The 23,915-nt window shown below is 37.4% G+C and overlaps 1 protein-coding gene across 3 annotated transcripts; it reads left to right on the forward strand.

Annotated features, from left to right (window-relative positions):
• Positions 1 to 8,416: 8,416 nt before the first annotated feature.
• Positions 8,417 to 23,036, forward strand: LOC127868445 (uncharacterized). 3 transcript variants are annotated; one of them, XM_052410229.1, is made up of 10 exons: positions 8,417 to 8,599; positions 10,011 to 10,070; positions 12,108 to 13,069; positions 13,250 to 14,276; positions 16,308 to 16,463; positions 18,468 to 18,628; positions 20,384 to 20,599; positions 21,080 to 21,170; positions 21,776 to 21,906; positions 22,779 to 23,036. In XM_052410229.1, exons 1-10 carry the CDS (start codon positions 8,576 to 8,578, stop codon positions 22,975 to 22,977), a joined length of 3,027 nt encoding a protein of 1,008 aa, XP_052266189.1. In that variant the 5' UTR covers positions 8,417 to 8,575; the 3' UTR covers positions 22,978 to 23,036. The 3 variants fall into 3 exon arrangements, with proteins under 3 accessions (XP_052266189.1, XP_052266188.1, XP_052266190.1); XM_052410230.1 differs by having other exon boundaries at positions 8,418 to 8,599; positions 12,108 to 12,904; positions 13,229 to 14,276; XM_052410228.1 differs by having other exon boundaries at positions 12,108 to 14,276.
• The last annotated feature ends 879 nt before the right edge of the window (positions 23,037 to 23,915 follow it).

Here is a 23,915-nt window from a genome sequence, read left to right on the forward strand (position 1 = left end):
CTCATCCATTAGGCAAAATAGAAGATTTCTTCTACCGAACAGTTTTGGGTCCAGGATGCTCCAAAGATTGTAAAAGATACAGAGAAAGATATATGTGACTTCATCGACATATATGTAACAGCAGAACTGCCATGTGAAGATGAAATTTCCCTGCATTACCTGGTAAACAGTTTGCAGACTCACAGTCACTCCAGCTCCTGTAAGACTTACACCAGTAATTGTAGATACCATTTTCCAAAGCCACCTACAGATAAGACTATGATAGCAGGGCCACTTGAAGATGATGAAACTGATCCTCACGCGAGATGCAAGCAGAGAGAAAAGAATGCTGAGAAGCTCAAGCTTGTACATGCTGCTGTTGTTGAAGATAATAACAGAACACTGGATGATATCCTTACTGCAGTCAATGTGAGCAAAGAAAGCTATATGCAGAAACTGAAGGTCGCCCCTAGAAATCCAACCATAATGTTGCATAGGTGCCCATGGGAGACGCGAATCAATAACTACAATCCGGATTTACTGAAGCTTTGATCAGCCAACCATGATGTGCAGTACGTGACCAATGCATATGCTTGTGCAATGTATATCCTGTCTTATGTCAGCAAAGGAGAAAGGCAGATGGGAGAACTGTTAAAGACAGCATCAAAAGAGTGTACAAAGGATGACACAATACGACAACAACTGAAGAAACTGGGAAATGTGTTTCTTACACATCGAGAGGTAAGTGCCCAGGTCGCGGTTTACAGAGTTACTTCAATGCCATTGAAGAGGAGTAGCAGGGCTACGGTTTTCGTCAACAGTGGACTGCCAGATGAGAGGATCAGTATATTGAAGTCACTGAAAAAGTTGCAAGCCCTACCACCAGAGTCCGAAAACATCTTTGAAAGCAAGATGATTGAAAGGTATGCAGCTCGGCCAAATCATATGGAAAACATATCTTTAGCAGACTTCGAAACAATGTATTGTCTGAAAGGTTCATCTGAATAACAGTCAGAAGACAAGAATGAAAACAACGAAGATGCGATATTAGAGATACCAGGGGATGATAGTGGAGAAGAAGGGGAGATAAAGTTGAAAAACAACATGGGTATAATGCTGAGGACAAGAAGAGCAATTCTACGAATGCCTAGATTCTCAGAAGTGAAATCACCTGACAGACATTACCATTCCCTCCTGATGCTGTACTACCCATGGCGCAACGAGGATACAGATTTGAAAGGTGACAAAGAAACATTGAAAGATTTCCATGAAACAGTAAGTGTAACTGTTTCCAAAAACCAAGCAGTGTTTGAGCATAATGCTGAACAATATTGGCAAACTGTCTGAAAATGTGTGGGATGAGCCAGCATCAGGCCAACAGCATGAAGAAGATAAGAAGGAAGGAAAGGTCTCAGAAGATGTTGAAGCTGATGAATTTATAGAATCCCTTCAAAACATTCCTGAGTAAGGCAAACCTAAAAGACAGAAAACTGAAGAGTCATTCCGTGTCGAGGACCAAACAAAAATGCTATCTACCATAGAATATTTTGGACTTGTTTCATCCTTGAATGAACGCCAGAGACAACTTTTTGAAAGTGTGTTGAAGTGGTGCAGAGACGAGGTACATGCCACGAAGAAAGCTGCAACGCATGCACCCTTCTACACATTCTTAACAGGTGGAGCAGGCACGTGAAAGAGTCATCTTATTAGAGCTCTGGTCAGTATGACTGAGAGAGAGCTAAGACCAATTTGTGATTCGCCAGAAAAAAAACACTATTCTGTTGACTGCTCCTACAGGGATAGCAGCTGCAAACATTGATGGCATGACAATTCACCATGCACTTGCTCTTCCTACTCGAGGTAACACGGCAGAAGACCCCCCCCCCAATCAGTCAGGAGAGACTAGCAGTGCTACGAGAGGCGTTAGAAAATTTAACAGTCATCATCATTTATGAGATTTTTTAATTGGTGATAAGTTATTCCATTGGATAAACAAACGACTGAACCAAATAAAAGGAGTTGCAAATCCAGAAACATTGTTTGGTGGAATTTGTGTTCTAGCTGTAGGGGATTTTTACCAATTAAAACCTGTAAAACAGAGGGCAGTTTATGAAGCTCCAACAGTTCCACGTGCAAGATTGAACCGTAACCATCTATGGAAATACTATTTTGAAATTATAGAACTAACTGAAATTCAACGACAAAAAGGATATGCACGATTTGCTGAACTGTTAAACCGTGTACGACTAGGCCAAAGCCATATGACAGATGAAGATGAGAAGTTACTACAGTCAAGAATCATAGCACCTGAATATGAAAACTACCCACATGGTGCTTTACATGTATTTGCAACAAATGATGATGTTGATAAACACAATGCGAAAAAAACTGAAGCAAATGACCATAGATGTTAAGGTGATACCTGTCATTGACAGTAAAAGAGATCTGGGTACACAGAAAGCAAAGGTCAGCACAGCAAAAAGAACAGTATCTGACACAGGTGGTTTAACTAAAACCCTTGAACTAGCAGTTGGAGCTAGGATCAAGTCGCTAAAGAATATAGATGTGGCGAGAAGTTGTTGGATTTGTTCACCAAAAGAATAACCGTACTTGCCAAATTGTTTGTGTCCTTGTTAAATTTGATGATCCTGTAGTAGGAATACAAGCAATAAAGACCTCCCCCACTTCCAATTTTTGGAGCAGTTGGCATAACAAAGGCAGAGACAACTTTCAATCTGGATGGGAAAGGTGCCATAGAAGTTACCAGAAAGCAGTTCCCTCTAAATATTGCTTTTGCCACAATTATACACAAGGTACAAGGGTGGTCATTAGACAAGATTGTTGTTTCCTTTGAGCGCACCTTCATTCGTTTGAAAAGTCAAAAGTAATAGCAGACTCTGAAGTTAAACGTGAGATGGAACGGATGAAGTACCACAAAGCTAAAGAAGTGGTACATTAGAAGACCTACCCAGCAAAAGATGGACTAAAGTAAGCCATATTAATGTAAGGTCGCTCCCAATGCACATCAAAAATCTATCAGCAAACCAAGCTCTATTGACATCAGACATTATCGCAATTACTGAGACATGGCTTAAACCGAATGACACAAGCTTATCTGGAGACCTTCCAGGATTCAATTTTCATAGAAGGGACAGAAAACAGTGTTATAAAGGTCATTCATGCAAAGATGATTATTGTGAGAAATGTAATGACAAAGGTGGTATAGGTTTGTACATCAAAAAGGATCTGAATGTAACATCTCTGCCTCAGTTCTCTATCTACCAGTGTGAGACAATGTATTGTGAAATTTCAAAATCTGACAACAAACTATTCCTAGGCATTGTCTATCGGCCAGTACACACGATGTTTAGTCAGCTTCAGGAGGAGTTGATACAGTTTGTGTCGTATGTTCAGGATATGGTTGGCATGTGTGTTATAACTGGTGACTTCAATATGCAGAGTGACATTTCTGACAGCATTAACCAACTGAAGCAAGTATTCACTGAAAACAACATCCACCAGCTGATCATTGACCCAACATATACAAGTGGGTCAATTTTAGACCACATCTACACAAATGTCACCTAGCCAATTCTGCAATGTGGCACACTACCATGCTACTTTACAGACCACAATGCTGTTTTCTGTGTTTTACCCACTCCAGGTGACATGGATGATCTACATAAGTTGAGGAGCAAGAAACACACTGTCTCTCAAACACTACCTCTGATTAAGCCTGAAAGGGAGAAAAAGAAGAAGGTACACACTAAACAGCCAAGAAGAGTCCTCACTCGACATACTGCAGAAGTCTCCGAAGACATTGAGATAACATGTCATGATATCACCTCACAAGTGATAACAGGTTTCACTCTGCCAACTGATGAGAACTCTTCACTAGTTGCAAACGCATTTGGTGTTCCAGTTTTTCTGGATCCAGTAGTCAACAGAGAGCTCTTTGACATAAGATACAGGGGATATCTGAGAAATTTGCGCAAGAAAACATGTCCATGTATTATTGATGCAACAGAACCAGATGGAAACTGTTTTTTCAGGGCCATTTCAAAACAGCTACTGGTGACTGAAAAGTACCATCATTGTATACGGAAGGTTATTTGCAATTTTGAGGAGTCACATCCAAATACATTTGTTGACTGGCATGGCGAGGGACTAGAGGGGATAAAGTGCCACATCAGGAAGATGCGCCGCCAACGAACATGGGGAACGGAACTTGAACTCCTGGCAGTGGCAACATACTTTGACACTTCCATTTGGGAATATACAGAACAGTACCCACAAGGATCCCAAAACTGGCAATAGATTCAAATCCAAAAGGTTCAACTTCATCCACAGGACCGAGCAGTTGATGGTCTCCCAATCCATGGTATGTTTTATCTACATCATACCAATGGGAATCACTATGACGGCGTATTCCCTGATAGGAAGAGTAATGCGATCAGTGGAAACGAAGAAGTCCCTGGATCGTTTTTAGCTAGAAACTGAGAAGAAACCATTTTAATTTGTAATATATACTGTTTTTATTTAAATTGTAAAGTGAGGGACTAAATGAATATAGGCAAGTCAGTCATATACAGAGGCAACAAGGAGTGGATATGGTTATTTCTTGATATAAAGCTTTTCAAACATTTCTACTGATTTTCTTAATTTTTTTCACTGATGTACTTCATAATTCAATTTGATAACGGGGAATTTAAAATATGCATTACTTTGAAATTTAACTGGGCGAGTGCCGACCATGACCAATCGAGTCCCACTCCCCGCAGTTCGCTAGTTCAATTTTCGCGAGTTAAACAAAACAACCGTGCCAATTATCAAAACGTACCCCCTGTTTGTAACCACAAAGGTACTGATTTATTGCTGTATTGCCTTGCTTGTTGACACGTTATTTACTACCGTCGATGGTGCGGCATGTTGTTCTTATTAGTCGCCAGCGCAAATTGGCAGTATATCGCGCGCAAAAAACGTTACATCGTACGAATTGTATTATGAAAAAGATAAAAAAAATATTCCAAGAAAAATGCATACTTAAACTAGAAATGGCGCGGCCGCGGCCGGCGAAAAAACTATTTAACACGTTTTTATCATGAATGAAATAATGTACTCCCAAATTGTGTAGGTTTCTTGTGCTACAGAACCAAACAAAATTTTCCTTCGACGTCAAGCGAAAAGTAGTCCACGTGGTCGCGTCCAAGAGAAGCCATGATATCTTGGAAAGAATGGCACTGCACCGTAATGACGGTCATTGACTGGACGTTGGGAATACGCTCCCCATGCTCTTTCGTCATGGAAACGTTCGAGCTCGTCAACTGATCTGCCATGGTGAAGTCCATGGCCGGTATTTGTTGCTGACGCAGCTGTTCAACATGAAGCATTTCCGGTCCTTTGTAACCATGACGCTGTACGAAGAATAATAAGAATAAGAATTCCGGACCAGCCTCTATATTTCTCCGTTGTTTTCCCCGTTGTAGCCTCCCAATTCGACGAAGAAACCGTCACGGCGCTGCTCAAGTAGTTCGTCGACCCGCTTGCCCTGGCCATACTCTGACCAGGAGCCATCCCCGCGATTTCCGTTCTTGTCTTTCAGATTGTATCTACCTGTCCCTTCGAATAGCCGAATGTTTCGAATAGAAGTAAACATTTTCTTCGTTTTATTTTCAAATTCAATGTTTGCTTGTCCAGAAAGCGCGCTTTTTTTACCATAAAGCAATGCGAACACGGCTTCAACGCTCATCACAAGACCAAACACAATGCATCGTCTTTGTCGAAACATTTTGAAATGACTTTTGCTCTGATTGTTTTTATTCAAGTGAAGCAACTGTGGGTAAATTAAAGTATGGTTGGCCATTATGGTATGGAATGCCTAGGCACATTTCAGGTTACCGTGGTTTAAACATATTTGTTTTAGTAGATCTAGATAAGGCGAAGGTAAACGCACACACACACACACACACACACACACAAACAGTTATTGGTTTACATAAACTCAACAACTGACTACCTGTAAAAATAAAAAAAAATTGAACGGCAAAATAGAAAACCTTTGATAATATGAATCGCGTTGAAGATTTCCGGAACTATATGATCTGGTTTTCTGAATATTCAACACGACAAAAAATTATATCATATCTTTTTCTGACAGTAGCTTAATGGTGAATGGAAACGCCGGATAGTTTAGTTTTAAATTCTTGTCAAATCCGATTACAAAGTAGTATTTATATATTTTTTAATGAAAAAGTGTAGTTACCGATCAAGAAGAAAATGATTTAACTCTAAGCACCTTTTTAAACGCACTTTAATCTAAATGTGCTGCGCGCTTCTGGTTGGTCTGCGACTGAAAACGATAAAATGACTTGAACAAAGTATTTGTCTGTAAATACTGAAATAAATATATAAATATAAAATATGTACGGAAAGCAGTTAATGGCGCATATTATATTTGACACACGATATTCAACACCACACAGCTCGGCACACGACACTCAACACAATACTGCTCTACACTCAACACTACACAGCTCGGAACACGAAACCACACTGCTCTACACACGACACTAAACACCACACTGCTCTACACAAGACACTCAACATCACAAAGCTCTACACAAGAAACTCAACACCACACAGCTCTACACAAGACACTCAACACCACAAAGCTCTACATAACACACTCAACACAACACAGCTTTTCATATGACACTCAACACCACACAGCTCTACACACGACACCAAACACCACACTGCTCTACATAAGACACTCAACACCACAAAGCTCTACACACGGCACTCAAAAAACACACAGCTCGACACACGACATATATTGCACGCCAGTTATTAATTTTGACTGGACATCTACCCTTCCGATATTTACATTAAAATTTAGAAAAGTTATAAATACTCCGCCATACGCGGTTCCAGCTGATGCATTGATTGCTCTTATTCAATTTAGATAAAAATAATAACGAGCTGTGACCACATGTTTCGCGAAAAATTAAATATTGAACTGCGGGGAATGGGGGAGACGCAATTGACACGTTTATCAAACTCGTGATAAAATTCAGTTGAGACATTGGATAGCTTATTTTGATGTTTTGTCATATTCTTAAACGCAGGAAAAATAAATACAATATGTAGCAAACATTTACAAAATTATTAAAATAATAGTAACAATACAGTGTATTAAGAAAAAAAAACATGTTATCAAACCAAGCGATCTCAAATTACTTTCGTTTCTGTAGAAAGTAAAGGTACGAGCGGTATGGAATGTTTACGTATACTTTTAACTACTTAGGGTGTTACGGTTTACCGGTTACTAACCGGTTATGGCACAAATTTAACCGGTTAATAATTTGTGTAACCTCTTGCATTACTAATAAGAACCCGTAAACCTCGGACACATGAAGATTGAAGTGGACGCAGCTGATTTTGGGATCACTATATATACGTCTCTAATGCAATACAGACAGAATAAATACGCTCTATGTGTGCAATCGACGCGGATTAACAGGGTATCATTACTTCTATGAAACAATTTAGACACGATAAGCACGCGTTTATATGTTAACTGCGAGCAAACTAATATGGGCCCATTATATTTAAACCCCGATTTTAACCGTGAAAGCGCCATGATTGGGCTGTCCGGACATGCAATGGTTGGAACACGCGCTTCTCTCCTAGGCGATCCTGGTTTAATCCCGTTCCAGGCACACGTGAGCTTGGTGAGTGGTCACCATACAGGATATGTTGGGTTTCCAACGGGTTCTCCCACAGAAAGAGAACACTGCACAATGTAATGTGTTACATTAAACAAGAAATGGCTGAAAATTTCAGATATATTCTAAATTAGTCCCAACTTTCTTGAGTCTAATTAATTACGTAGGAGTGCTGGAACACACCGGGTCCTCGCATAATGCAGCATCAGACGCAGAAATACCTCATAACTTTCGAAACATACACAAAAGCACTTTGTGAAGGTTGTTGGAACGCATGAAGATTGTTGAGGCTGCATTAGTTTCCCATCGAAATTAAACCCATATTTAAAACTGATAATATTGTTTTGATGCAAATAATTATGGAATGATAACGTTTTTAATGCAATAAGGATCGTATAAGCACCTCCTATGTGCTTTAGATTGAGGGTTTCGTTAATTCTATAATGCATTTCTGTAATGCATAAAGGCCTTTTATGCATATGTGACTGCCATCTGGGTTCAGATCTATAGGGCTTCCTTAGTTATAAATCTCAATTCTAAAACATATTAGAACCTGTAAAGATACAGATAAATTGTTCTTCTTTTAATAAACATTATCGCACAAAAATACAGAGATTCGTGAAATGAATTTCAAAAGTTTCCGGAGAATACACCTGCCAACAATCTCAAAGTACTTAATTTCTGATGACGTAGTACACATTTGGTTAATATATTTATCTGCATCTATTACTTTTCCTAAAAGTAGTACATGCAGACACTGTTTATTTTGGCAGCATTTACTTTGCAGTGTTTTCCCATGAAGGCTTTGATCTTCTAATCTGCTTGATATTTTTTCGAAAATACACAACAGCAACCAAACTTTCAATGCGATGGCTTCGTCACCAGATCAAGAGGTTTTCATCAACAACATACACTAAATGAATTTTGAAGTTTGTCATTAAATGCTTTATATTCGACCCCTTTATATTGATAAATGTAAACATTAATGCTATATTAGACCATGGTAAATGTTCAGTATTACTGTTTCCTTACAAAAATCATAACTAAAACAAAAATTTGCGAATCTGAAACAACTTTTCAATTTTGTTAATTTACCGAAACGTGAAAAGATCCCTTCCCTTTAAAGTTTTTGACTTTTGCCCACAGGCAGCAGTATCATAAATTTGCCCCCCCCCCCCCCCCCCAGACCCTAGCCCCCCCCCCCTCCCCCTCCCCCCCCCCCCCAAACTATGTATTTTTGGCAATATTCGGTGTAGGAGAGTCAAACCATACACAATAGGTGTACATTTAACAATCTGGAACCCCTGATGTAAACTCTGGCGGGTGGGGGGGGGGCAACTTTTTGATACTGCTGCCTGTGCTTTTGCCATCATCTAGCGCTATGCGTTTTATTACTAAAACACAGTTTGTACACTAAAGACCAATCAATATCACGAACCACAAAAAGTACTAAATGGAGAACAAAATAGAATATTAAAATGCATAGTAGTAAAACAAATATATATGTTATGACACATGTACATGTAATAAATATGTTATTTTGTTCTTTATTTCTTGTATTTTGTATGCGTGTAAATGTTGTATTGACTTGTTTTCATTGTACCAAGTGTCTTTTGCAAATAAAACGCCCTTAACAACCTTGGCGCCAGTGGTATTACCATTTTGTACCACGTTAAAGGGATGTAAAGTAAAGACAATGTTCATGTAAATTCAATGATCTCAGTCTTTTTTTTCGCTTTATATTTTACAGCCTGTGCTTTTAAGATTGGGAAAGAAAGTGTGTTAAACCATGAAATTGGAAAAAATGAAACATTATTAATATGACTATAAATAACAGTGTACCAATTGTATATAAGTGCACATTTAACTGCTTTTTTAAATGTATATTATAAAGTGTTATGGAATTAAATTGCTGTATAATAAACTCAATAAATTTTGGTCAGATTTTTAGGAGAAAAAGTTTCTTTTTTCCATTGGGAAACAGCCTTTTTTCACTTTTTGCAATTTGGAAACAGCTAGTCCAAATAATTAGACGTAATCTACCGATGTAAATCGACCTCATATTTATCGGAGAAGGAAACAGCCTGTAAAAGACTGTTATTTTGGGCAAAAAATCACTGGAACTGTTCATTAATTGAATTTTATCTTTTATGTATTCATTATTCGCCTTGACAGTAAAACAATCAATTTTTATATTATTTTGACATCTTGTACAGGGTGCTGACTTTGTTTTATTTGAACAGAATTGAAAACGGTTTCTGTTATTTTGACAAAATGATTTAAATAAAATATTTATTTTTTCAGATGATGCAACGCCTTAGACAGATAAGAAAAGAATACAATAAGAAAAAACGGAAGTTAAAGGTACAGTGTTTTGTCATTTATAATGATGATGATAATTATTATGATGGATGTTGATGATTGTAAGAATGATAATGATAGAAATTGCGTAAGCGATCTCAGTGACACAAACTTTCTTTACCATATCAGTGTTCTTCCTACAATATTTGAGAAGCCAGTTATATTTTTATGCCCCCCTTCGAAGAAGAGGGGGTATATTGTTTTGCACATGCCGGTCTGTCCTTCTGTCCACCAGATGGTTTCCGGATGATAACTCAAGAACGCTTACGCCAAGGATCATTAAACTTCATAGGTACATTGATCATGACTGGCAGATGACCCCTATTGATTTTGAGGTCACTAGGTCAAAGGTCAAGGTCACAGTGACTCGTTCTTGGGTGCAGTTAAGGACCACATTTGCAGATTATATTATGTACTGTTGTAGTGGGGTCTCCGTCCGTCCACCAGATGGTTTCCGGATGATAACTCAAGAACCCTTACGCCTAGGATCATGAAACTTCATAGGTACATTGATCATGACTGGCAGATGACTCCTATTGATTTTGAAGTCACTAGGTCAAAGGTCAAGGTTGGTATATTGTTTTGCACATGTCGGTAGGTCAGTCGGTCCGTCCATCCACCAGATGGTTTCCGGATGATAACTCAAGAACGCTTATGCCTAGGATCATGAAACTTCATAGGTAGGTACATTGATCATGACTGGCAGATGACCCCTATTAATTTTGAGGTCACTAGGTCAAAGGTCAAGGTCACAGTGACTCGTTCTTGGGTGCAGTTTAGGACCACATTTGCAGATTATATTATGTACTTTGTGGTGGGGTCTTCGTCCGTCCACCAGATGGTTTCCAGATGATAACTCAAGAACACTTACACCTAGAATCATGAAACTTCATAGGTACATTGATCATGACTGGCAGATGACCCCTCTTTTTTTCAGGTCACTAGGTCAAAGGTCAAGGTCACAGTGACAAAAAACGTATTCACACAATGGCTGCCACTACAACTGACAGCCCTTATGGGGGCATGCATGTTTTACAAAAAGCCCTTGTCAATGTAGCCAGTGACTCAGAACTATAACAGGCTTTTTTACGCCTTAATTTAAGTTATATTTTAGGGAAAAGTAGCCGGCGCCAAAATTGTTAGTATACCTGCATCGCCGAGAACACTGCCATACTGTAAAACCATTAAATTTCGTGTGGTACGAATTTTCGTGGATTTTGTTGGTCCGGTGAACCACGAATTCAAGTACCAATGATTATTTATACATTTTAAATCCGAAATCGGTCATTTCTGAATGTCATTTCGGATTTTTGTTGTTGTTGTCAGTTATCTGAGATATTGTTTTTTTGTCATAGTTACTTCACTTCAATAGGTCAAGTAAAATATATCTTGACTAATTAAAATATCTTCGAATTGAAAATGTTGTTGTTATTTTCCACCCATTTGACGTAAATTATATATGTTTGAACTAAGATGTTTATGATTACTTTGTATGATAAGAACTACGATGTTAATGAATACTTAGTATGAATATCAAGTAGTGTGTTATATAAAATATTAAATATCAAAGAGACATAACGGTTTTCACACGTTTATTTTGAGGACCTTATTACTCAATCATTACTACTAACTAGGGGACCGATTGCGCTGAGAATTGAAAATATTGTCAAAACAACATTGATTGCAATTAGTGAGCGGGGACCCACAAGTGCGCCGTTTTATTGCTTTTATCGACCTTTTCATGCTTCAGTGCACATTAACCTCCAGTCTTGCTGTCAACACAAATTATGCTTTGTTGTTACTCTGTTTGTTTGAATAAAAGTTTAATTATTTTGACGGTCAGTCTTCCTTGAAAATTTGAAATCCACGAAATTACGTATCCACGAATTAGTTGTTTTTTATTTGAAATCCATGAAATTACGTGTCAACAAATTAGTGTTTTTTTTATTAAACCACGAAATTTCATACCAACGAATTTCTATACTTTTACAGTATCTTGTTTTAAATGGTCTGTAATATTCAATCATGTTTATTTTTCAGAAAGCTCACAGGGCCTCTGAAGCGAAGGCCTATGTGAGACAGAGATTGATTGAAGAGGCTCAGGAAGAAAGTGTTTGCGGATCTAAGCACGAACATTCAAAAGTCTTGTCCATACCTACTGGATCTGAGATTGCTTTATCTGAAATTACTTGTGATGAAATGCATAGGAAGTCAAATATTAATCCAATATCAAAACCAAACAGAGACAAATTGTCTTCCAGTTCATTCTTTGACTCCGAGCTGGTTTTCAGTGTGAACAATGTCTTCTCAACAGTTCAAGACACTGCAGAAAACAAAGTTAGTAATGATATAAAGGAAAACATAGAGCATGAGAATATAAAGGAAAACATAGAGCACAAGGATAATTTAGATTCACTTATGAAAAGATCTTGTTCAAGTATTGTGAATGTCAACAAATTGAAGGAAAAAGCACAAGCAGTATGTATGAAAGGCAACAATCACAATCAGACAGATGTACTCAAAATAAATGACAATTCCTTGAAAGCAACAGATAAGAGTTCCCCCTCAAGACTAAGTTTAACGAAATACAGAAGGAAGCACTTTGTAACTAGCACGCCACCAATATTGGCTAGGAGTAAAACATTCAATACAAATATACAAAAACTTGCTCCTTGTATTGACAGGTCAAACTTGATTTCCAAATTTCAGGAGGCACAAGTTATAGTCTTTGAAAGGCAAATTAAATCAAAACAAAAACCTTGCTCATCAAAAGATGTTACGGAGAAAATGCCAATAGGAGAACAGTGTTCTACAGTGCCGAGAACAGGTATTTTACTGTCTGAAACTGGTGACGCTAGGCAACAAACAGTAAGATCTGAAACTGGTGACGCTAGGCAACAAACAGTAAGATCTGAAACTGGTGATGCTAGGCAACAAACAGTAAGATCTGAAACTGGTGACGCTAGGCAACAAACAGTAAGATCTGAAACTGGTGACGCTAGGCAACAAACAGTAAGATCTGAAACTGGTGATGCTAGGCAACAAACAGTAAGATCTGAAACTCGTGACGCTAGGCAACAAACAGTAAGATCTGAAACTGGTGACGCTAGGCAACAAACAGTAAGATCTGAAACTCGTGACGCTAGGCAAAAAACAGTAAGATCTGAAACTGGTGACGCTAGGCAACAAACAGTAAGATCAATTATGAAGAATCATTCCAAAAGAAGCACTCCTATAAATGGCAGCAACAAAATGGAGGAAAATAGCACTAATCCTAAGGATTTCTCAACAGAATGTATTGTTTCAAGTGCATGTGTATCTGCTGATATTGGCATAGAAAATAAAAGTACAAACAACAAAAAGTGTGATGATACACACACTCAAGAACCACAATCTCAAGGTCGAAAAAGACGTTTCTCTGGGTTAGAGACTCAGAGGAGATCAAGAAGAATCTCTGGGCAGCCTTCACAAGAAAGTTATGCACAAAGGCAGGGAACAAAAGTTCCTAAGATGAAGAGCAAAAAGCAGGTGATCTTGTCTTCCTTATTCCAATATCTTGTTGATGAGGCAGCCAGAAAGAATGGTGAAATTGAAGACTTTAGCATACCTGATGAATATATTGATAGCTGCTTTAAAATGAATGCCCTTTGTAATGGAGTAGATTTCATGAGTGATGATTCTAATGATGCAAAGAAAGTGGTGATTGATAATGTTCATGATCTTGGTGAAACATGTGAGACAGAAATAGCAACTCTGAACGATAAAAAGAATGTGATGAAAGAAAATTCTGCTGAATTATCAAATGAGTATAGTGCATCCCTGGAAATAGAAAAAGGTGGCTATCAAAGCACTGAAAGTCTTAATGAGGACTTGGATGTCTCAGACCTGGCAGAGATTCGTGCTGGTGACAACTGTGCAAGTATGAATCATTCAAAGTCAGAAAACATTGAATCACCGACTTTGTTCGAATCACAGTCAGATCATGAGACAGATTTCAGTTTTCCATTTAAGGACAAAGAATGCGACTACAAAGACATAATTGATAGAGAACTGGAAAGAGAACTAGAAACAACCTTTGAAGATACTAATGAAACTGGAAGCAGTGCTTTGAAAAAAAGCAACCAATTATCAAGTGACCTGCTAAGCAACTCTGTGCTTGAAATAGATAACAAGAAGGGTCAGAGGCTTGTTAACTTTGAGAATATTCTTGTAAGTTGGTTCGGACGCTCTTTTAATTTTTTAGATATTTGCTCTTAATTTTTAATTATTAGAGATTTTTCTTGTTTTATTGGGAGGAGGCTAGTCTGTTTATTTTGGGGGAAAATATTGCTTAAATAGCTGATTTGGGAAATGAAAAGCATGATTTTAAAGAAATATTTCATTGGGAAGAGGCTTTCTATTGTATAGGATTTAAAAAATGTGTAATTACAAAAATATCTTACTTTTTCTGAGTGAAAGCTTAAATAGACTTTAAATGAAGTTTTGTTATTAAAGATTCCGATGATGCAAAGAAAGTGGTGAAAGATAATTTTTATGAACTTTTGAAACGTTTGAGGCAGAAAACATACAATATATATTTATAACTGAGAGGCCCTGGTCGCTTGTGTTTGGCCGCTTGCCTTAAGAATTTAGCATTTGATTTGCTGTATATTTTGATATAGGAATTTGGAGACAAGTACTTTTGATTTTCTGTTGCCACTTTTGCAGATTTGTAGCAAATGGCAACAATGGCAATCAACTGCTAAACTGGCTATTTGCCCAATAAGGCTTATGTAACGATATATTGGTTTGATGACCATCATCCTGCTGTAAAAAGACATTCTCAATCCGTCACTGCATTTAGCGATCAGGTTTGATTTATGATAAAATATGAGTCATTAAAAATATATGAAAAGATTGAATGATAAATTGTGGGTGAAAATCTGGATGTCTGGATAATGGAGCCACTCAAAATAATCATTTTGGCTTCTCTTAAGGGTGTCCATAAATTTAGATTGCCTGAAAACTTGAGCTTTTTCACCATTTTGGGGCCCGTTGGATTGGGATGAATTACGTTATTTTTTACTAAAATTTGAGAATGAAGTTGTGTTTATCTTTGCTTAACAATACAATTAAATGGAGAACAAGCATATTCAACAATATATATGAATTCCGGGTAGGTTTATTACCTAGAGCTGGATAGGTAAATCAACTGAATGTTGTGATTTATAAAAAATGGGTAGGGAGGGCTGCTAACCTTTCATTGGGAATTATAGGTAGTTATTTCGGTAAAATTCTTATTGTTTAGATTAAAAATTGGGCCAATAGTTGGCCCTTATTTTTTTTATTATTTTATTTATGCAAGTCAACCCATTTTACCCTACCAAATTCTTGATTGCAGCAGCTTTGTGTATGTAATTATTAAAAAACACACAATTCTTGATTGCAGCAGCTTTGTGTATGTAATTATTGAAAAACACACAATTCTTGATTGCAGCAGCTTTGTGTATGTAATTATTGAAAAACACACAATTCTTGATTGCAGCAGCTTTGTGTATGTAATTATTGAAAAACACACAATTCTTGATTGCAGCAGCTTTGTGTATGTAATTATTGAAAAACACACAATTCTTGATTGCAGCAGCTTTGTGTATGTAATTATTGAAAAACACACAATTCTTGATTGCAGCAGCTTTGTGTATGTTATTATTGAAAAACACACAATTCTTGATTGCAGCAGCTTTGTGTATGTAATTATTGAAAAACACACAATTCTTGATTGCAGCAGCTTTGTTTATGTAATTATTGAAAAACACACAATTCTTGATTGCAGCAGCTTTGTGTATGTAATTATTGAAAAACACACAATTCTTGATTGCAGCAGCTTAGTGTATGTAATTATTGAAAAACACACAATTCTTGATTGCAGCAGCTTTGTGTATGTAATTATTGAAAAACACACAATTCTTGATTGCAGCAGCTTTGTGTATGTAATTATTGAAAAACACACAATTCTTGATTGCAGCAGCTTTGTGTATGTAATTATTGAAAAACACACAATTCTTGATTGCAGCAGCTTTGTGTATGTAATTATTGAAAAACACACAATTCTTGATTGCAGCAGCTTAGTGTATGTAATTATTGAAAAACACACAATTCTTGATTGCAGCAGCTTTGTGTATGTAATTATTGAAAAACACACACACTTGTGTTGAACTACTGCTCTTTTCAAATCATTTCTAGCTTTTATGTCTGTTTCAGCTTCCCTCCACCAATGTTGTTAGGAGTGTTCTATGTGTAGAGGTGACCACACAACCTAGCATGCTGGTAGTTTGTCTCACCCAGTCAAGTCTAAAAGTGTATGGGCAACTTGACAACTTATGGAATTTGATGGCCACTCATCATTGCAAAGTATATGTAAGTACCTTCGACGATTCAATTAGCTTGCAAACCGCTGGGCTTATTTGTTGTGAGTATGGAAAGGCATAAAAACTGACTGTCTCTTGTAGCTAGATGATTGGAATTATTTTGAGCTCCACTATTTGCAAATTTTTTAATGATTTGTCAAGTGTGGTTAAAACATAGATCAAGTCTTATATACAGGTGAGTGCTTCAGGCCCATTCTCTTGTTTTGTTACGAACCAAATCAAAATTGCTCTACATGTATATTTTATATTGTATATTTATAAAAATGTAATTGTGAAATGTAAGCTTTGATTATTAAGATACACATTCCTGTGTCCATGGTAAAATATTAAGGGGGTGGGGTGAAGAAAACAATGTATTGACCAGCTCAAACAACTGAACAGCTTACATTTTTAGCTCACCTGATTGCTCAGGTGAGCTTTTGTTACCGGTCTTTGTCCGTCATCTGTCCGTCCGTCCGTCCACGTTTGTTCGTAAACACTCTAGAGGCCACATTTATTGTCCAATCTTCATGAAACTTGGTCAGAAGATTTGTCCCAATGATATCTCGATCGAGTTCGAAACTGGGTCATGCTGGGTCAAAAACTAGGTCAAAAAAAGAAAAACTTTGTAAACACTGTAGAAGTCACATTTCATGTCCAATTTTCATGTAACTGTGTCAAAATGTTGACCTAAATGATATGTTGGTTGAGTTCAAAAGTGGTTTCGGTCCGATGAAAAACATGGCCGCCAGTGGGCGGGGCAGTTTTCCTTATTTGGCCATAGAGAAGCCTTGTAAACACTCTCGAAGTCACAATTTTTGCCCAATCATCATGAAAGTTGGTCAAAACATTGGTTTTATTGATATCTCGGACGAGTTTGAAAATGGTCCAGATCAGTGAAAAAACATGGCCGCCAGTGGGCGGGGCATTTTTCTCTATATGTATATAGTGAAAACATGTGAAAACCATAGAAGTCACATTTTTGGCCCAATTTTCATGAAATTTGGTCAGAACATTTGTTTAGTTGATACAAGAGTTGAGTTTAAAAATGGTTCCTGTCAGTTGAATAACATGGCTGCCAGGGGGGGGGGGCAGTTTTCTTATATTTATATAGTAAAAAAAGCTTGTGAACACTCTAGAACTCACATTATTTGCCCAATCATCATGAAACTTGGTGAAAAGATTGGTTTTATATATATCTCAGATGAGTTCCCAAATGGTCCCGATCGGTAAAAAAACATGGCCGCCAGGGGGGTGGGGCAGTTTTCCTTATGTGACTAGAGAGAAACCTTGTGATCGAACACTTTAGAAGTCACATTTTTTGCCTAATCATCGTGAAACTTAGTCAATACATTGGTTTTATTGATTTCTCGAACATGTTTGAAAATGGCTCAGATCGGTGACACACACTTTTTCAGTTTTTGGCTCACCTGATTGCTCAGGTGAGGTTTTAGGATTGGTCTTTGTCTGCCGTCCGTAAACACTCTAGCATTCACATTTCTCAAGCATTCTTTATCAAAGTTGCTGAAAGATCTCCGTCAAGTTTGATAATGAGCAAAATTAATTAATTAATGCCATAATTATTGCCCTTAGATTGTTCAAATTTTCATTATATTATACAAAATCCTTGTAAACACTGTAGAGATGTTGTTTCAGATTTTATGTATCTTGGTCATAATATTTATTTTTGTAAGCAAATTTTGATGTTTGGTAAGGGGGGTCAACTCAAAATATAGGTAACCAGGTCAAATCTTACACACAAAAAAACACTCCATAGGCCAGTGTTTTGGTTCAATCATGATGAAACTTGACCAGGATGTTTGTCTGGACAATATCAAGGTAAAGTTTGACATTTGGTAAAGATTGAATAAACCGACTTCTCTCAGGTGAGCGAACTAGGGCCATCTTGGCCCTCTTGTTTATTGAAAGGTTGCAGCAAATTTCAACCTGTTGTGGTGTGAAATTCTTGTCTAATGGATTTCTGTTAATACTATGATACATCTTTAACTTTCAGTTGAAAAGAAAGAGTGCCCAAGTTTTGTACAGTTTGCCAAGGAGCGATAAGTTGCAGTTTATTGTTATGGAGAACCAGTCTAGCTGGCTGACTGTTTCCCTCTTTACTTTGAAGGCAGCAAGTCTCCATAAACAAGTTCTCACATCACTGGAGGGAACCAGGTTTGTTAACATGGTTAATGTGTTGATGTGTCAGTTGTTTTTATGCTTCCCCAAAAAAATTTGGGGGGAGCATATAGTCGCCGCTTCATCTGTCTGTCTGTCCGTGTGTCTGTCCGTATGTCCGTCCGTGCACAATTTTTGTCCGGGCTATTTTTCAGCAACTAATGACCGGAATTCAATGAAACTTTATGGGAAGCTTAATTACTAAGAGGAGATGTGCATATTATCAGCGGGTTCTGGTCGGATGATTTTTCACATAGTTATTGCCCTCTGAAATTTTCCATTAACTGTACATATAGTGCAATTATTGTCCAGGCTATTTCTCAGCAACTAATGACCGGAATTCAATAAATCTTTATGGGAAGCTTCACTTTCAAGAGGAGCTGTGCATATCACCAGCGGGTTCTGGTCAGATGATTTTTCACAGAGTTATGGCCCTTTGAAATTTTCCATTAACTGTACATATAGTTCAATTCTTATTGGGCTATTTCTCAGCAACTAATGACCGGAATTCAATGAAACTATGGGAAGCTTCACTACCAAGAGGAGATTTGCATATTACCAAAGGGTCCTGGTCAGATGATTTTTCACAGAGTTATGGTTCTTTGAAATTTTCCATTAACTGTACATATAGTGAAATTCTAGTCCGGGCTATTTCTCAGCAACTAATGACCGGAATTCAATGAAAGTTTATGGGAAGCTTCACTACCAAGAGGAGATGTGCATATTACCTGTGGGTTCTGGTCAGATGATTTTTCACAGAGTTATGGCCCTTTAAAATTTTCCATTAACTGTACATATAGTGCAATTCTTGTCCGGGCTATTTCTCAGCAACTAATGACTGGAATTCAATGAAACTTTATAGGAAGCTTCACTACCAAGAGGAGATGTGCATATTATCAACGGGTTCTGGTCCGATGATTTTCACAGAGTTATGACCCTTTGAAATTTTATTTAAACAAATTATTGTCCCCCCAAATACTGTGCCCTCAAGACGTTTCCTTTTATCTGAATATATAGTGCAATATTGTGACAAAAAACAAAAAAAAACTTTGGGGAGCAGCACCTATCTCCGACAGTTTCTTGTTTTAACAGTCGCATAGATGTAAGGGTCTGTGTTGCGACCAAGAGGTCACAGTTTAGATCCTTAGATGGGTAATGTTTTTCTGATCCTTCAATGTTCTTCCTAGCAAACTGACATGTCTCTTAAAGCCAATGACTTTAAATACAATTCGGCTAAGATGAATAGTTTTAAACTACAAAACTCAATTTTTGCTTGCTTTGTCTTTGGGTCTATAAGCTTAAGGGTTTTAATACAATCAGGATAAATAGTAAAATAGGCAAACATAATCAGTGGTCAGCATGGGCACCTACAGGGTATTCCTGCACTGTTTAATGTTGAATTTAAGAAAAGCTCACTCAAGATCTCACATATGGTATGCCGTGGTTGTATTCTCCAGGGTCAATATATCTGGCTAGTTTAGCCAAAAACTTTTTTTTAAGTTGTCATAATTAAAAATGTAATTAAAAAACCACAACAACAAACAAACAAACAAATCAGCTGCACTGTTACCCCCTTCCTTTTAATTATTATTATATTTTGCAAATTTTACAATTACATATTTAGATACTTTAATTTAAAAAAGATTTTATCAATGAAAAAATGTACCACATAAACGTGTTTATATTCTGTAGTCATCTTTCCCTCTTCTTGTTATAAACGAAGATTCATTAAAATATACATTTTTTGTTCAGTTGTTTGGTTTGCCCCATCACGGAGCACCAGATGGTTGTGGGTAGCAATAGCAGCATGGGAACCAGATTATCGCGACTGGATAGGCAAGATTCTGCATTAACATGGGAGACAACTCCCCTGGAGTCTGTACATCACAGAGTAGCAGCCCTTGTTTGTGTGCGAGATCTTCCTGATGCTGTCCTTGGGATTACAAGTGATGCATTGGTTGTGATTTGGTATGTAATCAAAATGTAGAACTATCAACATTAGTTAAATTGTTACTGAAAAATTAACAGACCACTTAGCAGCCCATAAAGCATAAAAATTCTAAAACTAGTAAAATTGTGTACAAGATTTTTCCAAAAACGTAATGTGAACACTGAATAAAACTGTTAGTAAAGATTTTCGGTGTTGTTAAATTATACTTAAAGTTTTGTATTGGTCTTAAATACAGAGCTGAATTTATTTCATCTTTGTTTATTTCTTGAATGCCAGTGCCAGCGTAAGGCTGTGATACACTAAAAGATAAGAACCAAATCCGCATTAAATTCACATTTATTTTTGGAAATTTGTGACAACAAGAAGTTTTCAACTTTCATGCTTGAAGTGTTGACAATGGTTCAGCATGTTACTATTGATTGTGATTTACTTTTCAATATAAGATGCATTAAACTGTATTCTGAACGGTAATGAACAGATTATAGCTTCTTTTGCAGGAATGTACGTCGCGGTCTGATCATTTCAACGGTGGACATTTCGGATGTGTGTCCGTCTGACTCACTTGTGCCAGCGGCTTTCTATGAACAGGTGACAATTTCCACAGGCTCATGTGATATTCTGTATCATCCCTAGTAAAGGCCCCCACCTTAACTACTTAATTGCCTCATAAGCCCAATTTTATACAAATAGTCCAAGCTATACTACTCACCTAAATGTCGGCACCTGTGTAATGTTCTTGTTAAAGTAAATGTGCAACATCTCTATTTCACTGTTTATTCTACAGGTATTCAATTTAAGCTTAAAGTTGTGTTTGGAGAATTGTGTGAGATTTATTACCAAATTGCATTATTTTGATGTGCAATTTAGCAGAATTGTTCCCCATTTGGGCTTCATGGTTTTTTGGATTGCCCTGAACCTTATTTGTCAGAAAATAATAGTACACAAAAATGGACCAATTAGGTGCCCTTGGAAAATTCTGTGAGCAACAAGTTTGTGTGGGTAGGGAAAAGCATGCGTATAAAAACTTAATCACTTTTTTAAACTAAAACAAAAATAGAGAAGCGTAAACAAACCTAGACAAATCAATTTAGACAGGCTGCACCTTAAAATATTTTACATGCCATGTCCATAGGTCCGGCTATATTTGGCTGAGACTGCATTGATTACCATGTTAACATATCCTCCATTTTCAGGGCTTCATCATGTTGCCGATGCTGTCTGGTCGACGGGGCCGTCAGGCTGGGTCTGTGGTGGTGATTAACCCACAGCTGGGCACCTCAGAAATGCTGTTTGCTATTCAAGCTCAGGAGAAGACCTGGACCGGGTGAGTACATACAAATTGTGCTGAGAAGATTATCTACTCATGAGTATTGGCCATGAGTATTTATAAATGAACAATGAAATTTTTTCAAATTATCAAATCTCTATTTTTTGGAATAAATTTTACTGTTTAACAGAGATGTGAAGTACACGCGCCCGGATGTGATTTGCATGATGCATTTATAAGGATAAGGATGGTAACCAAGAATATTGACCTTTTGAGTCCAAAAGAATCTTATTATCAGAATGAGGCAAGAATGATGAGTTGATATTGTTTGAAGACATCAGAGACTGGATCAAAGCTTTGCAGGGTGCATTATTTGGGTTATACGAAAAATGTCATGTTAGTTCATCTTGGAAGGATGGATTGACGGACAGACAGATAAACAACAGGCCAGTTGCAGTAGTAGATGTTACACATATTTATTATGCCCCCCTGCGAAGAAGAGGGGGTATATTGTTTTGCACATGTCGGTCCGTCCGTCTGTCCATCTGTCCGTCCACCAAATGGTTTCCCGATGATAACTCAAGAACGCTTAGGCCTAGGATCATGAAACTTCATAGGTACATTGATCATGACTGGCAGATGACCACTATCAATTTTCAGGTCACTAGGTTAAAGGTCAAGGTCACAGTGACTCGAAACAGTAAAATGGTTTCCGGATGATAACTCAAGAATGCTTAGGCCTAGGATCATGAAACTTCATAGGTACATTAATAATGACTGGCAGATGACCCCTGTTGATTTTCAGGTCACTAGGTCAAATGTCAAGCAGTAAAATGGTTTCTTACGTATTCACACAATGGCTGACACTACAACGGATAGCCCATTTGGGGGGCATGCGTGTTTACAAACAGCCCTTGTTATTTATTCAGGTGCCAAATTTCTGCTGGAATACTAGCAGAGGATCTACTCATCATCAAGGAAACCAATGGAATACTGGGATTTTGGGACCTCCACAATGGTTCCTGCATAGCAACCATGGATGATGTCACAGTCTCGTGTCTTTCAAGTTCTAAACAATATCTAGCTGTTGCACATAGAAATTGTGTTCACTTGTTTAAGTTAATGTGATGAATATGATAAAATAGATTATATGCATGTTATCAATCAAATAAATTTTATGAAGCATACTGTTCCAGTTCTTATTTCATGCTTATTTCGTGCTCAGCAGTGAATGCCTTTCTTCAATTTTTTGTGGAAAACATTTGAAAAAACAGACTAAGTTATTAATCAATTGTTTTTAGTTCACTTGAGCACAAAGTGTATGGTGAGCTATTGTGATCACCCTATGTCCTGCAGAGTGCCACTTGACTTGATCTAAATGAAACTTGCGTTTAATGATTTTTTTTTCATATAAAAGCCAAGGTTGAATTTGGGTATAATGCAACAAAACACTAGGTAAGCAGGTCAATATAACTATGGTACCACACTGGAAGCCACATTTAGCCTCGATCTTGACAAAACCTGGTCAGATTGTTAATCTTAAAAATATTCCTGTCAAGGTCCAATCTGGGTCAAGTGAGGTCAAAAACTAGGTCACATCCAAGATTATTTTTTTAACAACTTTAGAATTATGATTAATCTTGATGAATCTTAATCAGAATATTCATCTAATCATGACTATTGTCAAAAAAGTCACCAGGTCTAGTCTTTGACAATTTGCATACCTTGAACTCAGTGGAGAACCTTATGGCAATCAAGGTTCTATTTTTTAAACGTTTAACCAGGACACGATGATCTCATTGTAACTTGCAACATATAAAAGGTTGCCTCATCAACCTAATAATCTGTTTAGCTCATCTGATTGCAACTTGTGCATAGTGAGCTTCTGTGATCACCATTTGTCTTCCTTTGGGCATTTGGCGCCCTTAGTCAGTTCTGGTACAGTGAAAAACATGGCCACCAGGGTACAGGGCGTTTTTTTTTTATATGGCAATAGTGATCTATGGGTAGTGTTTATACTCTAGAAGATACATGTTTAGTCCAATCCGCATGAAACTTGCTCAGAA

The sequence above is a fragment of the Dreissena polymorpha genome, chromosome 2 (genome assembly GCF_020536995.1).
Source record: "Dreissena polymorpha isolate Duluth1 chromosome 2, UMN_Dpol_1.0, whole genome shotgun sequence".
NCBI classification, from domain to species: Eukaryota; Metazoa; Mollusca; class Bivalvia; order Myida; family Dreissenidae; genus Dreissena; species Dreissena polymorpha.